The 16,461-nt window shown below is 37.3% G+C and overlaps 2 protein-coding genes across 3 annotated transcripts in view; one reads left to right on the top strand and one right to left on the bottom strand.

Moving 5' to 3' along the window:
• Nucleotides 1–608: 608 nt before the first annotated feature.
• LOC132156989 (peptidyl-prolyl cis-trans isomerase A-like) lies at nucleotides 609–5,426 on the top strand. 2 transcript variants are annotated; one of them, XM_059566086.1, is made up of 6 exons: nucleotides 609–766; nucleotides 1,174–1,204; nucleotides 1,422–1,510; nucleotides 1,654–1,750; nucleotides 2,553–2,628; nucleotides 2,703–5,426. In XM_059566086.1, exons 1-6 carry the CDS (start codon nucleotides 626–628, stop codon nucleotides 2,836–2,838), a joined length of 570 nt encoding a protein of 189 aa, XP_059422069.1. In that variant the 5' UTR covers nucleotides 609–625; the 3' UTR covers nucleotides 2,839–5,426. The 2 variants fall into 2 exon arrangements, with proteins under 2 accessions (XP_059422069.1, XP_059422070.1); XM_059566087.1 differs by lacking the exon at nucleotides 1,174–1,204 and having other exon boundaries at nucleotides 718–766.
• LOC132156988 (zinc finger CCHC domain-containing protein 24-like) overlaps nucleotides 4,325–16,461 on the bottom strand; it is a 38,840-nt gene continuing 26,703 nt past the window's right edge. Inside the window, exons 3-4 of the mRNA XM_059566085.1 lie at nucleotides 10,517–10,681; nucleotides 4,325–8,632 (exon numbers count right to left, since the gene is read on the bottom strand). Coding sequence (XP_059422068.1) covers nucleotides 8,519–8,632; nucleotides 10,517–10,681 — 279 coding nt within the window. The 3' untranslated portion in view covers nucleotides 4,325–8,518. The remainder of the gene's footprint in view (nucleotides 8,633–10,516; nucleotides 10,682–16,461) is intronic.

Raw genomic sequence — 16,461 nt, 5'->3', positions numbered from 1 at the left:
CAGAACACCTGAGAAGAGATGATGCTGACCCTCAGAGGACCCCAGATGATGCTAACCTTGAATCAACAAACAGAACTAACAATTATTGCTACATGTGTGACTGCATCATATAATTACTATTAATTAATAATATTGATAGTTCATCATCTAGCTGACTACGTCTTGTATTATTATTATTATTATTTTTATTTTTCTAAAATCCTGTCAAACGTGCACAAACTACTAGCTACTACTAAATATTGTAGAAACATAATTTTCTGTAAAGTTGCTTTGTAACGATTTGTATTGTAAAAAGCGCTATACAAATAAACTTGAATTGAATTGAATTGAATTGAAGGAAAACTAACGTCACGTGACAATAACGTGGACGAGAAGCTTAAAATGTAATTGAATAGATTAAACCGAATCAATACAAACTATTATCTCGGCTTATCAGACCACATGGTGTCGCTGTTGATATTAACTTGACGCTCTTATGGTTCTCCTTTCCTTAACCACAGAAGAACATGTCACGTGCTGTTTGTGTACGCTGGTTATAACCTTGAGTGCTGTATCCGTTGATGGGGTTTCAACCACTGTGTCCATTTCTTTTACCGTCTATGGTTTCAACACTACTACAGTAAGAATGTTACAGATGAAAAATCGTATGAAATATTGCTCTGTCGCAATCGCTGCGAACAGACTGGTTTCTGGACCGATAAAGAACCCTGTTGTCTTTATGGACATTGCAGCTGACGGAGAGTTCATTGGAAGAATTATTATTGAGGCAAGTCGTGTGTCATTTAAGCGGAACCGCCGTTATTTGTAATGTAACGTTACGTTAACATTTAAATGTTTGAATCAGAGACTTTTACAATGAAAAGAGCGAGAAAAAATACGGTAGTTTTTTTTTTTTTTTGCCAAGGTATCCAGTGATTGAAACTAACTTGAGTAATGCATGTTTTCACCAGAAGTTTCTGTTTGTAAATATGGCCATTTTTAATAGTAGCTAGGTTAATATGTATTTTTATTAATAACGATATTTGTAATATAATAATTCATAAACTATAATAATAACAATAACGATCATTGTTATTATAATTATTATCGTGTCCATTACGTATTATTATTATTATTATTATTAATAAAATATATCAATAGTCTAAAGACAGGTTTTTCGTACTTTATTTGCAGCTCTATGCTGACGTTGTACCCAAAACAGCTGGTAAGCAAATATAGGTTTCATAATAATCTAAAAAAAGAATATATCATATTAGTCTAATAATATTTATGACCTTGCAAAAATTACAAATGAAAAATGTACAATTCATTTTAGATATTCTACGTTATATAAAATACAGTATAAAACATGATTTTAAAAAATCTATATAAATGTCATTGTTTTATACAGTGCAGTGCTCATGTTGGTTCTTGTCTTTCAGCAAATTTCCGGGCCCTTTGTACAGGAGAGCATGGCTTTGGATATAAGGGCTCAGTATTCCACAGAATCATCCCTGAGTTCATGTGTCAGGTAAACTATTAGTGCTACTGTTCACTGTGCCCTTTAGCATTAACTTTATTACATAAAAATGCCATCTTTCCTCTTCAGTTTTGTTTATTTATTGGTTATGGTTTGGTCCTAAGGCCATCTAATGATTGATGTTTTGCTGACAGGGTGGAGATTTCACTAATCATAATGGCACTGGTGGAAAATCTATTTATGGAAAGACATTTAATGATGAGAATTTCAAGCTGAAACACACCGGACCAGGTGATGTCACTGCTGTTATTGTTACTGTACCATACTTACAATAAACTGTCACCAAAATAGAGAACATCTTTTGATTACACATAGGATGAAACATATCATTTTTTAAGAATCTGTAAAACGTTCTAAACAAAATGTTAGCAATAACTAGAGTTCTACCATGGTTCTGTATCCTCGTTGGTAGCTGACAACATAATTTATTCAAAATGCTTTAATAATGCAATTTGTCAATGGAGGACAATCCAATTCTGTGGAAATCCATAGTTTCTTTCTGCATGTGTCTAGACATGGTATCTACTCAGTTCCTCTGGAATCTGATTCGGCTCAATTTCATCATCACAGGCCTGTGGAAATGTGCAAAATCTGCATGTGGATCTGTTTACAGCCACAGGGTGGTAGTAAGGCTCCCTCAGTTGCAGAAATCCTTTTGTAATCATCAAGCAAATGACCTACTTTCTAAGCAAGTCAAAGCCAGTCTATCCTAGTGCATTTTTGGTGCCAGGGGGATCCTACACCAGCAAACCCTCTTGATAGATTAATATTGGCAAATAGTGTTGAGTTGTGTAATACATGACTGGATGTAATTATAGTAGAGAGCTGTAACTTACCCGACCCAGATGTTGTCTTTCATCCAGTACCCCCTGCTGCTTTTCAAACTCTTATTTTTTTATTGTGGAACTGTTGATTGTTCGATTTTTCCCTGAATCTCTATATCATTAAATTATTCAAAGTGACAAACTTGCCTATAAAATGCATGCATTAACTCTGGAGGTGGTCTGATTATCTCTTTGTCTCTCTCTTGTAGGTGTTCTATCTATGGCCAACTCTGGGCCAAACACAAATGGATCCCAGTTTTTCATCTGCACTACAAAAACAGAATGGTATGATGGTGGAAAGGTTTTTGGTTTTATTGTTACTCATCCCAAGTGCTGATGTTACTGTCGTTCTCTTTCAGGCTCGATGGCAAACACGTTGTTTTTGGGCAGGTCAAAGAGGGAATGGAGACGGTCTCTGTGATGGAGTCCTGCGGTCTACATGATGGAGGAACTTTAAAGAAGATTGTCATCACAGACTGTGGAGAACTCAAGTAACTAAGGATGTGCATTCATTTCAATGTGATCGAAGGGTTTCACAACAAAACTGCTTATGCATGTAATTTATAGTAAATTATTTAATATAGATTTTTTTATTATTATGATTATTTTAACGTGTCAGTCTATGGATCCATTGAGGTGTTTTATGCTTACTAAGTAAGCAAATGATGTATGGTGATTACTTACAAATCTTGCTTGTGGATCAAATGCCATGGGCCATAAGGAAATTTATACTGTTAAAGCCTTTTTTTTTTATTTGGATAAAAGCTATACAGAGATTGTTTACCTTCTGAGAACTGTGACAGAGAAACCCCAGGAGGTTTTTTTAAATAAATATATTATACATGACATATGGAATTTCTTCCAGGATATTTGCATCCTGTGCCCAATTTTTTTTATTTTTAATGTCTCAAGGCTGTTTTCCAGACGAGGACTTGCTACAACTGCAGCAGTATATCTGGTTGAGTGGCATGCTTTTTAAATCTTCTTGAGAATGATCCTAAACCTTTTTTTAGAATTTCAAGCGACAAGATTTCCTGTCCCCCTAAAGCAGGATATGGCATCCTGTTTGGCTCTGAAAATTCTCCACCTCCAACGGTAAACTTTCAGCAAGAGTCTTCTGAACATCTTCAGACAATAGTTGTGGAGACAGTCGAGAATACGAGTTTGTCAGACATGTTCCATTATAACTGCAGCCAGATGACATTCACAAACCCTGAAATGAAAATGAGCAGTCCGTTTTAGACGGTGTGTAGGTGTAGCTTATCACAGTAATGCCTTATGAAAGTAAATTATGAACCTTTGTGGAAAACACTGCTCTTTCCTAAATGAAACCATATGGGGTCTGAACTCACAAATGGTTTGTTTGACTTCTCCGATTGCAGTGTTGCTATGGAGACATTCTCAGTCCCGCTCTGTTTAAGTCTGCATTGTTGCAACAAACTTGATATAATTTGGGCCTCCACCCTCTAGTGAAGTTTAAGGGATTTGGAATGTGTTGGCCAATTACTTAAAGTTGGCTTCAAGAGAAAAGCCAGCGTCATCGCCAAGTCCTGATGTTCACATACAGCGCTCATGTGTTTACAATCATTACAAGTAATTAGGCTGAGTGAAAAAAATACACATCTTTGTCTTCAAGCCTGTGCTGTTGCGATGACCAGGCGAACGCTGAACTGAAAGAAACACTCTTCGGGGCTGTTCAACTGTAAATGAATGTGATGTCAGAATGACAACAGTTCCCTAAGGCTTCAGACTATGGTTTTCAATTACACAAGCATCATTCCCAAGGACCATATCTAAATAATTAATCAGTCCATACCGCCTTCAGCGTGACTGATTTAAAATGGATACAATTACCCAACACTCAGACACGGGCCAGAGAACATGTTGAAATCCAAAAACAGGCTGTATGTATATTTGGCACAGATTGAACAGTAATATATATCATTGAGTGCTATTAGAAAAAAATGAAACGGAGTCATGATTCACATAGGCAATGTTTTAATCGGACAAACTTCTAAAAGCACAGTCTTCAGTTTTCCTAACTAACAAATAAGGCACATATCGGAATGCCGTTTCATGGACGCAGAGCAACAGATTTCATCTCGTCCCACATTCTGTTGCTCGGTCCACTCCAATATGATGACAAATATTATACAGACATTACAAACATAAACATACTTAAATCAGTACATTCAGTAAATCTATTAATGGTACTGGAAACCCAAGAGTGAATAGGCATTTATTAATGACTAACAATTAGAGAGGTGTATTCTACAAAAGATATCTCGGCTAGAATTAAACGTATTAATATTAAATAAGAATACATTGCACAAATGATAAATCTCGAATTATTTAAAAAACATGCACATGCAAACTTCAGTCCCACACACTTGTTTGAAAAATAGTCTTCTTTTTTTTCATTTTTTACATACGAAGAAAAATATTTCGAAATCATTCCTGGACTTGGCAGTAACTGGAGATGGCTAACTAGAGCTCACAGTTTCATACAGTATGGGCCTGATTCACAAACACATTTCGACCATGTAAAAGGTTTGTACGTGCAATTCAGTGTAATGGTCAATGACTGAAGTTAGTCACTTTTTTTTTTTTGCCACTGTTTTGCATCTATCAAACACCTCAGTAAAAAGGCCCTACGACAGTGTGCGAGTCAGTCTATGTTATGTGAAAAACAGCTGTTTGTGATGGAACAAGTGTTATAAGTTTCCTATAAATGCAAATCAAAACATTCATGCTGTATTGCAAGACACGCAAAGATTCTAAACAAAGTTGAAGCACACGTATGCTCGTAACAGGTTAGTTTACTATATACCGATAACATCTTGAATAACAAAACACAAATAAAATGGCTTGTAAGGGCATACTAATTATGTACCAACTTTTGAATAATATTCTATGTAGTCATCAATATTTTCTTCATAGAGTAGCTTCTGTTGCATATTTTATACAAAGAAAAAGAATTAAATTGTTAAAAAAAAAAAGAACAAAATCCTTCCATAAATATTTCTGTAGGATATAACCAAAGATTATTGTAAAACATCAAAGGAAGAAAAAAAAAAAGAAAACTATTTTGCATCGCAGCATTTTGCCCTTTTTCACACACATTTTAATATTGCATCATAACATTTTAAAATAGCTAACTTGATAATGATGGTAATCGAATATATACAGAAAACACACACTAGTATCTTTGTAAGGGAAAACAACAAAATCTTGTCTGGATATCAAATTGCTCCAAAATCTTCATTATCTATATTGTTTCCAAAATACACATACCTTTAATAGAAAATAACAAGTTTATACTGAAAGAGAGCTATAAAAGTCAAGTATATGTATTTCAAGACAAAAACACATGCGCAAAAAGCACTTTGTATAGTTTTAAATGCATGTACACTGTCAATACCACAAGCTCTGTCTTTCATTCAATAAAGTAGAAATCAGGGGAAGCTCATTTACGTAAAAATGCCTTCAACAAGAGCTGTTATCATTTTAGTCACGTATATAGTGCAATGCAACTATTTTGCAATAATAAAGCAAATTTAATAACGCCTCAATCTAGTGGTGCATTGGGTCGTCTGTTAAAGTGTACAGACCTGACACTAAATTGAATTGATCCCAAAGATGCAAGGAAATCATTATGTGTAGAGTACCAGCCATTGGTGATCAGCAATTATGATGAATCCACGGTAATCATTTATTTCATTGGTTATTTTCATTATATCATTCATTACGGTGTTTATCAAAAAGCAGAGTAACTCATTCCAGCCTAAATGAGGCCTGAAGTAAACCTTGGCGTGTAAGAATGTGCACACAGCGAAGCCATTAGCAACAGCAGAAAAACACCATTACCAAGAAATAAAGGGTCTCAGAAACAATGACGACGTCCAAAGAACAAAGCAGCGACTCGCAGAAACAGTCTTGTTTTTTATTTAACAGTGATCTAATGATTGACTCCCTGGAAGTTTATTCTCCTTGAATTTCCCATCAGAAACTTAAACCCATTTTTTCAGCTAAAGTAAAATTGGCTGGTTTACATCTAATCGGCTCCTTTAATTCCTCAGCATCATACATGAAATTCCTTGGCAAAACTCCTGACTTTTCATAACCTAACTGTGTTAAGGCACTAGACGTTCCCTTCAGACAAGATTCCTATCTTCATCTGAGTTTATTCCAATAAATGAAACATTGACTAATATTCAACAGAAAATATGTGGACTCCAACGATAAGTAAACAATTATGCACACTGTATTTACCATGTAAATGCGTTTAACTTCATATGTACAACTAGGATTAACAACGCAATGATAACACAATTCTCACAATATCCATCTACGGCTTCTCACTGGAACACGTTTAATAATCCTGGGCCACACTCAAATATGATCAATTAGTACTTTGTGTGAGACATAAAAAGAGGTAAAGGCACATAGATGATATCCTGTACACACTTACTTCCATCTAAATATTAACAACCTACCTTCAAAATATTCTCAATCAAACGTTTCTCTCCAAATGTCTTCCAATTAAATGTACCCAAAGTGTTTTCTCGTTACATCTCAAAAAAAAAAACTCTTCAGCATTACTTACTTTGTCCTTCTTTTCCCTTTACAACCATATATTTGTCCACTCAAATAGAAAATGCTTCCCAAAAATCACAGTTTAAACTGGGTGTAATTCATCAGGTATGTTTGTAGCCAGTGCATAACCATGCACATGTGGGATAAGGCAATAAAAACGCTAAAAATTAAGGATTTCATTCTGAGATGTGATCAGAATGATTGTGTAAACAGCAGAAAATTTCTTTAATGAAATATATTTTAGTGCAAGGGTCAAATTCAACATTCTTAAAAAATAAAGGTTCTTTATGCATCCATGGTTCCATTAAACATCCCTACAAAATTTTCATTGCACAAAAGGTTCTTTATGGTTCTTTGGGTTATTAAAAAATGGTTCTTTTAAAAACTGTTCTTCTTCTATGGCATTGCTTTGGGGGGAAACGTTTTGTAACCTTTTTTGATTTCAAGAGTGGAGGATGTGAATGAGTCATTTTGAATTTAAAAATAAATGTGTTGCATAATATTGAAATGAATAAATAAAATTTTTTGGAGCTGTGTTTATATAAGACAGATGCACATTTCATTTGAGATGTGTCATTCAAACACACTCTTTCTCCTGAGGCAAATATCTCAGCGCAGAGCAGGAGTTATGTTTTATATGTTAGCACATGGACTGAAAAGCTCACATTTTGACCCCTGTACCAAAACACTTCAGCTTTACATGGGTTTCTAAGACGTTTGAAGCAGTTCTCTGGCAACAATTGACAACATACGTAATCAAATTTCAAAAGTGACAGTCAGCTAGCCATGGCTTTGTTTCGATCATCCACACACTTCATTCGACTGCGCACCAATGTAAGGAGCTGATGACTCCGCATAAGCTGCAATGGTTTTGCATAGTTGCCAACAACTCGATTCAAATGCTTCCAGGGCTTTATTTAACCAACTTGACAAAAACATCTCGCATTTCGCAATTCATACACGTTTGTGAAAAATATAAACTACCTGACGCACTAATCCGATGCTTTAGAAAGTTCTATTCTACAGTAGTTTCTAATGGCAAGAGGTGGGGTTAGACAATACCTGTCCAGATATAAACACTGATGAAATTATCCCAGTTTAGTTAATTCAATTGCACTACGAAATGATACACAAACATAAATAAATATATGACACAAAAGCTAGGGATGGAAAGTCCATTGTCCCTCTGTTAATTCACAGTTAATATGATGTGCTATTGACCCAAAAACTCTGCAAAGGCACACTGGGCCCTTATATGAGCAAACTAACGTGGCACCTTTAGTGCTCAACACATCCTCATAGTTCACTTGGCAGGGACAATGAAGGGAGAGTCTGTAAACACACAATCAGGGGATGCAATGGTGAGGTAATCCACTGCGTCCCATACGGATAGAAATACTGTCCAAAACATATTCAATTGTCCATTATACACAATAAATGCGTTGCATGCTTCTGATACACAAAGCCATTACTAGCGTTAGAGATATTTACATGAATATTTTGGCACTTTTCACTTTTTCTTGGAGCGCTTGGTAGGCGAAGCGATGGGAAAGGGTGGGGACGACCTCGGGATCCTCCTTTATTGCACACGGCGGCAGTAGTAGCCCAGGACTTTGCACTTCTCGCACAGATGCTGCGGGTGTTCCTTGCTCTGGTCGGAAACGTCCAGGCCGTCGGGTTTCTCTAAAGGACGCTGAGAGGAGCAGAACATGTGAATCACACTTTGAGTGCATGTGTACTTCTGTCCACAACATCAGTCAGGTTGAAACTGGAGATTTCTTTTTACGTTTGGCTAGACTCTTTGGAGATATGGTTTTGGAGAATAACTATCAGGATCTTGTAGGTCCAAGTCTCAAACCACAATAGACCAACCGCAGGGGTGTGTCAGGAATTTGTTTAGGATGGCTATCAAGAGCCAATACGTCCTTCTTGTGTTTGCAATCGCTGCCAGAAGTACATGTTTTGTTATTAAAACTTCATTTCATTTTTGCCCCTCTGTAATTTTGCAGAGATTAATATACAAGAGGATTCCAAGCAAGTTTAGGTGCCTACAGGATTCCATCACTCATGGGAGGGAAGACTCTATAGCGAATCTTTGTCTTGGACGTGATGCAAAAGACACTTAGAACATACACGAGCCAAATCTTTTTGGCTGTTGATCACAAATAATACTTTTGCAATTATTTGTTTTACCACCTGTTGCTTTTAGAAGATCGTTTTACAATCTTGTTTTTCTTTCCTGAACATCTCAGTTGCGCTCCGTGAATTACGGAAAACCAGGTTACGACAGGCCATTGGGAGGAGACAGTGCTGTAACCCGAGGGAGTGTTTGCTTGTGAGCCAAAGGCTTTTGTGAACGATAACCAGAGGAAATGTCTAATACCTCTGTGAATTAATAATTTGGCAACTGCAGCCTGATGCTCTTAATAAGCAGAACAAACTCTTGCCAAAACCAAAAAACCCAGGAAGCTTGGGAGGACTTTATATAATTCCTCTGCTCCATGTCTGCTCTCATACTGTAAAGATGTCAGCCATGTTCCCTGTGCATGTCGTTAAATATGAGAATGATAAAAGCAGGGATCTCTGGACGCATGCTTCTTGAGCACATTCTGACATTTTATGCAGCAGTGTGGCATTGGCACTACTCAGATACTTTCTCAATCGGGAGCGGCTGGAGATATAAAATACTTTACGGTGAACAGTCTGAAGTATTGAGCGATTTCCATACTGCACAACTTGGAAGAATGATTTCCATTGTGAGAGGACAATAAAAACTGAAATTTTCATATGTTTGCTTGAGTTACAGGGAAAGAAGGCCAGCTGCAAACCGTTAAAGGCCTTTTGATATATATTGCAGTGTGCTGCACATCTCACACGCTTACTGCAGGAAACATGTTAAGTAGGTGAGACTGAAAAGCTAAAGAATTTGCTTGTCAGAAGGGAATTAACCATAATACTCTGTCCTGTGGAAGAGTTGGCCTTCTCAACAGCTGGTTCCTTCGGTATGACGGCTGCTAATGCATGTGGATGCAAAACTACTTGTAGTGAAGGTAACTGCAGTGAATGCTTCCCTCCCAAGAGCTATTTACATGCCTACCTGCCTAGGACCGTGTAGTGCTTCTTTAGAAAACAAGGTTAAACATGTCTACAGATGTCATTTAAGAATAACAACAATAATGCTTTAACTCTTGCCTTATTGTGTACACTACAACATGGTAACCTAAAAGTGTGTTACATATGGAAATATCCAAACAAACAGATTTTATTCTGGTCAAAAACATTATTTAACTTCAATCCAAATACAGCTTTTTTTAGAATTTATTTTTTAGGTTGAGCTTCTCAGTGTTCATTTTAGTTCCTGAAAAATGACCCCTTCAAGGGTATTTGGGTTAGACGGATGCCTTGAGTTTGTGTCTCAAGTTTCAAGGGTACCTGCTGGGCCCCATCTATAAGAACTTCTTGGAAGATTCCACCGTATGTTCTTATTTAGATAACTGATGGATTATAACAACTTGCATGTAGTATTTTAGCAATACAGTATCAGATTATATGAGCTGATAAAAGACAGATGATATACCTGTTTATGAGGATAAACATTGATATGGCATTTGATGCATTCCTGTCCCATGTTGGCCCAGGAATTCCCACTCATCCACTTCCTCTTGCACTTAGGGCACTTGTATTCACCAAAACACCTCTTCTTGCCTTGGTACGGAGTCAGTCCTTCACCTTTGGGTCTTGCCTGAGAGGACATGTCAAAGACAGAGTCTGATTAATGAGAGCTCAGCTTAGAAAATCTACATTCGTCCGATCAGCAGAAACAGTTCTGACTAAGTGCAGCTCGGAAGTCATTTGAAGCTCCTGCGGATTGTGGAAAATTTGTATACATTTGTGACTGACCAAATTTTATGCAAATAAGTAAAGCATTGCACACAATCTTTGATGTTATTGAGTACAATCATCGTGCAGTTTTGTTAAGTAAACAGCTTTGTCATTTTTATTGAATAATGAAACAGATAAGCCGATAATTATTTTCATATTATGACCAATAACCGATCAGTGGCTGATATTAAAATTCTGCACAGTTTTGTTTAAATTAATTAAAAATAAAAGTTTGGACATTGCAGACTTACAGAATGGAATATTGGATATTCATTTTGAGACGTTTTACCTGAAACTTAATGATCAAATATACAAGAAAAGAAAAGAAATCCTGTAGAAAACATAGTGAGCAAGAGAAATGACTAATTATTAAAAATCTATAGGATTGCCTTTTTTCCCTTTTACAACAGAAAATTTTCTCACAAGGATTATATTATGGGAGTAGTTTCAACAAAGTGAGTCAATGCTGACATCAATATCTAGGCCTCTATAACAGCGAAAAGAAAAGACTAAGTTTTTCCTTTGAGCATCACAAACATCATTTTGGTCAAAGTTTGTCCAAACCAAACACACTTAAAATGCTTAACTCGAGTCTGTCAAACCCTGTCACAACTGATTCTATGCTGCTCTGCAAAAATGCAGAAAAAACATCTAAACAAAATGTTGATACTCACAGAGAGCTGCTAACTTGAAATGTGAGACGTTCTTTTTTTTCTTCTTTTTTTTTCTAAACTGAACAAGATGCTATGTGTGGTATGGCAGACTTTTGCTGGAGAGTTCAAACTCCAAACCACTACAAAATATGAGAACTCTGTATATGGGGAATTCTAATGATTTTAATTATGTAAGTGAATTCAAACCTCAACAGATAATTGCGGTGTGGTCTCAGTATTCTTTTTGGTCACAGAGAGAACATTATTACATACCCTCTGCTTCCTTTTTGACTCAGCTCTCCTAAAAGAGAATAGAAAAGTGGCTAGTAGTGCACTATGAGCACATACTCCATGAGTGTATATGATTTTTTACCAAATTGCTGTGACACTAAACAGGATTTAGGATGTGAATCCATGCATCCAACCGTGTATAATCTTGCATAGCAAATCAGTGGATACCAGAGTGTTTATTCCACACTGTTAAGGAGATAGGGATGCCTAAAGCTGCTTTACTGGTGAGAGGATTTGGAAATGAAGTTCCAGGTCCCATATGAGCAAAAAAGAAGTGATATAATTTATTAGCATCTGCTTCTATCCACCCAGAGCCAACTGGCCAACTGACACACTTCATGCAAAAGGCTCTCCTCCCCAACCTTAAACACCATGAGTCAACCACTGTCAACAAAACTGTCGACAACAGTTGGAAAGCATGACGGTTGTGCCTGTTGTTTTGCCGATACTTTGAAACTTTGACGCAAGGCCATCCCTGTGATGGTTCCAGTCCATGTGCTATCACAATGCTGGTGGTCTGGTGGGAGGGAGGTCCTAAATCAGAGAACAGGCAAAACAATCAGCGATATCTAGTGTCAGAACCACTGCTTTCCATCACTGGTTTCCTTCAAACATTTAGTAATTAACTCAACATGGAGTTTGATTTTGGTGTCAAGGGCTGCCCCATGATCTGAAACTCAGGTGTGTGCTAGATGCCCTGTTTTTAAGAATACTATTAGTTCATGAATGGATAGAGTTAAAGCTTTATATCATAGAAGAGTAATATTGGGAAATATCACCACAAATTATTTTAAAATAACTGTATTTTTGTTTATAATATAAATGAGAACCAAAACTGTAGATCACGTGACACTGAAGACTGGAATTATGGCTGCCAAAAATTCAGCTTTCCCAACATAGGAATAAATTACATTTTAAAATATATTCAAATAGAAAACGTTTTTTTTTTCATTATAATAATATTTGACAATTTTCCTGTTTACTGCATGTTTGATCAAACAAATGCATCCTTGGTGAGCATAAGAAATTTTCAGAAAAAATTGTAAAGATTATGGTGGTGTATATTTAGTATATAGGGTTGTATAAACCTCTGTCACCTTGCCTGCTAAACTGTACCACAAAGCAAACAGTGGGAAGATCTCCTCGAATCGCAACTGGACAAGACCGGACAGGCACTCGTAAGTTACGGCATCTCTACAAGAGAGATTTGAGCAGCAGTTTTGAAGAATTCACAACTCACAGGACACACATGATTTTCTGTTTACAGTAGTCTGACCTATTTTGGGTGTTTTTTAAATAGATTTTACACCAATAGAGCTACACTGGCAGTGTGAAGGAAACATGGTGAATTTGATATTCTGTAGGTCATAGAGAGGAACTAAGACCATTGGTGTAGTCCAGGGTATACGCTGGTATACGGCGTATACCTACTTATTTTTCAGTCAGCATTGCGTATACCCACTTCTAAATCCCCCCTGATGCGCACCAGTCAGTAATATCTGTGAGCCAGATTGCCCATTTTTTCCTCAAGGATGGTGAAGCCATGACCCACCCTCCTCTGCCTCTATTTGGCTGGTACTCGCTGCTTTCACTGATGAGATTGGTTAACTTAAGGCATGAGGACTGATGAGCCAATCAGAGGCAGAGTAGGGCGGGTCATGCAGAGGAAAATATCGCTACTACCTCAGGTGCCAGTGAAAAAAAAAAAAAAACAACTCAGGTGCCGGTGCCACTTGACTACGATAACGGTTCGGCAGCACACCAAACAACAGTTGAAGAAACAACACAAGCGGCGGTGTGCCACCCCAGTTGATGGAAGACATAATTCTGAGGTAAGTTTTAAGGAGGTTTCCAAAAATTATCATTATTTTAACTACTGGCAAATTGCCAGTGGCAATATGACTGTACATTTAGAGGAGAAGAGATTTTGCCACCAATAGTTGCGAGGAGTCGGCTAACGTTATGAAGCTAGCTATGTAGATTGGGATAATGTGGGGAAACCGGGGCATTGTTGGTTTTCAGTAAGTGTTTAATCAACCCAGTTCATAAGAATTCCATACCAGACTGATGAAACTGATTATCCCAATGTCTATGAAGCTTGTTTATTATTGTAAAGGTCTAAATTATAACGTTAGCCAAGTTACTTAGCCCTAAATTATAACATTAGCCAAGTTAATTAGCCCTAACTAACCTATATGATCTAGTTTATTTTTTTAGTAGCTAGGCTGGTAGTTGATTTTAAAGTAAGTTAAAACACAAGAATGGGGACATGTAGTTTAAGATTCAGCCTAAACCAATATTGAGGACTAATCAGGCTGTCTTATTTTGTATAGGGACAGATAACAATGACAAGGAAGGGAGATATTGCTGACTTTTTTGTAAAGAGGCACAAATCAGGCCCAGATCAGGCCCAGGCAGACCCCACTCCTGAAACCAGCAGCCCTGGCAGCTCTCAACCGGGAGCTAGCCAGGCAAGTCAGTGTGAGCATAGACAAGGACCCAGTCTACCACCACCAGGTCAGAACATACAGGCAGTAAATTGCATCCAGTTTATTGAAAAGTGAAGCCTCACACTGTAACAAAAGGTGATTTTGACGGATTAAGCCTCATTTTGAATGTTGATTTAGCTTGTAACAATAGATGAATTTCTGTGTGATGTTATTTATTTTATTGCTGTTATATTTATTTTGTGTGTATCCATGTTTGTTTGTTTTTTACAATGCTACTGTTATATAACATTTTGGGCCCTATCTTGCACCCAGCGCAATTGACTTTGTACACTGACGCAAGTATCATTCCTATTTTGCACCGGCGCAAAGCGGACTTTTCTCTCCACAGATGCACGTTGTCAAACTACAGATTGAACTTGCGCTCCCTGGGCGGGTCGGCGCAAAAAAGAAGGCGTGATCCGGCGCAAATAGTCCCTGATGCTATCTTGCAGTTCAATAAAACGTTTGCGCAACTAACCAAAAAAATAATCCTATTTTTATTAAAATAATCCTAATCAAGTCATGATCATTTTATAATAGTGAGCAAGTAGAAATGACAGATTTTTGGGTAAACTAAATCATAGTCTTACATGTCACTGTTTCTAAAACAGGGCTTTTTTCTGGACTACTTAAAAAAAAAAAAAAAAAAAAAAAAAAAAAAAAACTGAAAACTGAGAGTATACCCACTTCTCCAGGGACCACTACACCACTGACTAAGACCTAAGACCAGGAATGGAAAGGGGATAAAATATGAACAAACAAAGAATGTTTTGTCAAATATGAGTGAAATAAAAATAAAAAAGATGGACTTTTTTCTTTAAATAAATTCATTTGAAACACATTAGTCTTGCACTAACCACCGGATCAAAATCCACAAACCCAGGAACCCAACATTTATTATCCTATTGTTTTAGCTCTGAAAATATTCCTCCCACAAAATAAGCAATTGCTCAAAACAAAACACACATTATTTTCCAAATGCAACAATCTCAGAGGAAATAAAGCAGCGGAGAGTACGCTCTACTTACAGTCACCACCAGGGAAATGACAAACTAATGGCGTTGTCAGAAATGCCACAGTCTAAACACATCCTGACCGAAGCCTGTGTGTTGCAGATTTGTGTTTACACAGTTCTACCCAATGCATTGCTCTGGAAGTAATGTAACCATTTTAACCCGACCCGAGCTTAATGGACACAGCAGGTTTGTGTAAATCGATCTGGCTGTTTGACCAATGAAAACAGCTTTAAAGACAGGAAAGGGACTCGATAAGAGCAACACTGAATGAATAGCTGAATTTATATGTTTGATATGTCTCTCCCATCCTATCACAAGTCAGTGTTTACTTCAGAAGCACTATGCGTTAGCTTTGAGAGGGTTTTTGAAGAAAGGGCCCTCACTATCCAGCTGTTCAAGCGAGTTATAAAGTTATTTTTGGAGCAAAAATAGACAAAAACAGCCACTCACCATAAACACACACACAAAATATATTTTCTGCCTGTCAACACTCAGTAAAGTGAATCTTGTTCCAAAGACCCCCACATTGTTAATCCTAGCAGCCTTAAATGACAGCGGGCTCACACTCTGATGACTAAGCAGAACATTTCTGAGCTTCTGAATGCTTATGACATCGAAGAGATCGAAGTATCCAGTGACTGTAAACACTTATGGAGAAGAGAAATCAGATCGAGCGTCTCCTCTCACCATTCCTCCAGCTGTGATCCCTATGGAGACTGAAGAGGGGGCGATTCTGGCTGTCCTCGCAGCAGAGCCAACCTCACTCAACAGGACAAATACCACGGTACGGCAGTCATTGCTCACAGCTGGAGACCTTCCTCCAATCAGGCCGTACAGGACTGAAGGGGGAAGGAAATCAGAAGCAGATGGGTTCCACACTGGTATAACATGGGAAACTTTAAAAGTCCTTTTTTCAGATCAGCCCTCTGTTTTCAATCAAGACTATATAGATTAACAAAAGGGTGCCAGAGGAGAAACGTGAGAGATAGGGATTCAGTGTTTGGAGAGAGATAAGACTTAAAAGAGCGGGAAATGCTACAAAGGGTCTGGTCAGGGCGAGTTCATAAAAGAGCCCACTTAAATCCACTTTTTAAAGCAAGTAAATACACTCAATAACAAATACAAAGCAATAACCTCCATCTCTGCTTGCTTTCTACAGTAAAGTGCCTGCTAAAGTGAGATAAAATCAAT

Source organism: Carassius carassius, chromosome 14 (assembly GCF_963082965.1).
Source record: "Carassius carassius chromosome 14, fCarCar2.1, whole genome shotgun sequence".
Classification (NCBI taxonomy): Eukaryota; Metazoa; Chordata; class Actinopteri; order Cypriniformes; family Cyprinidae; genus Carassius; species Carassius carassius.
The sequence above is the reverse complement of the archived record's forward strand: the minus strand, read 5'-3'. Positions and strand labels throughout refer to the sequence as shown.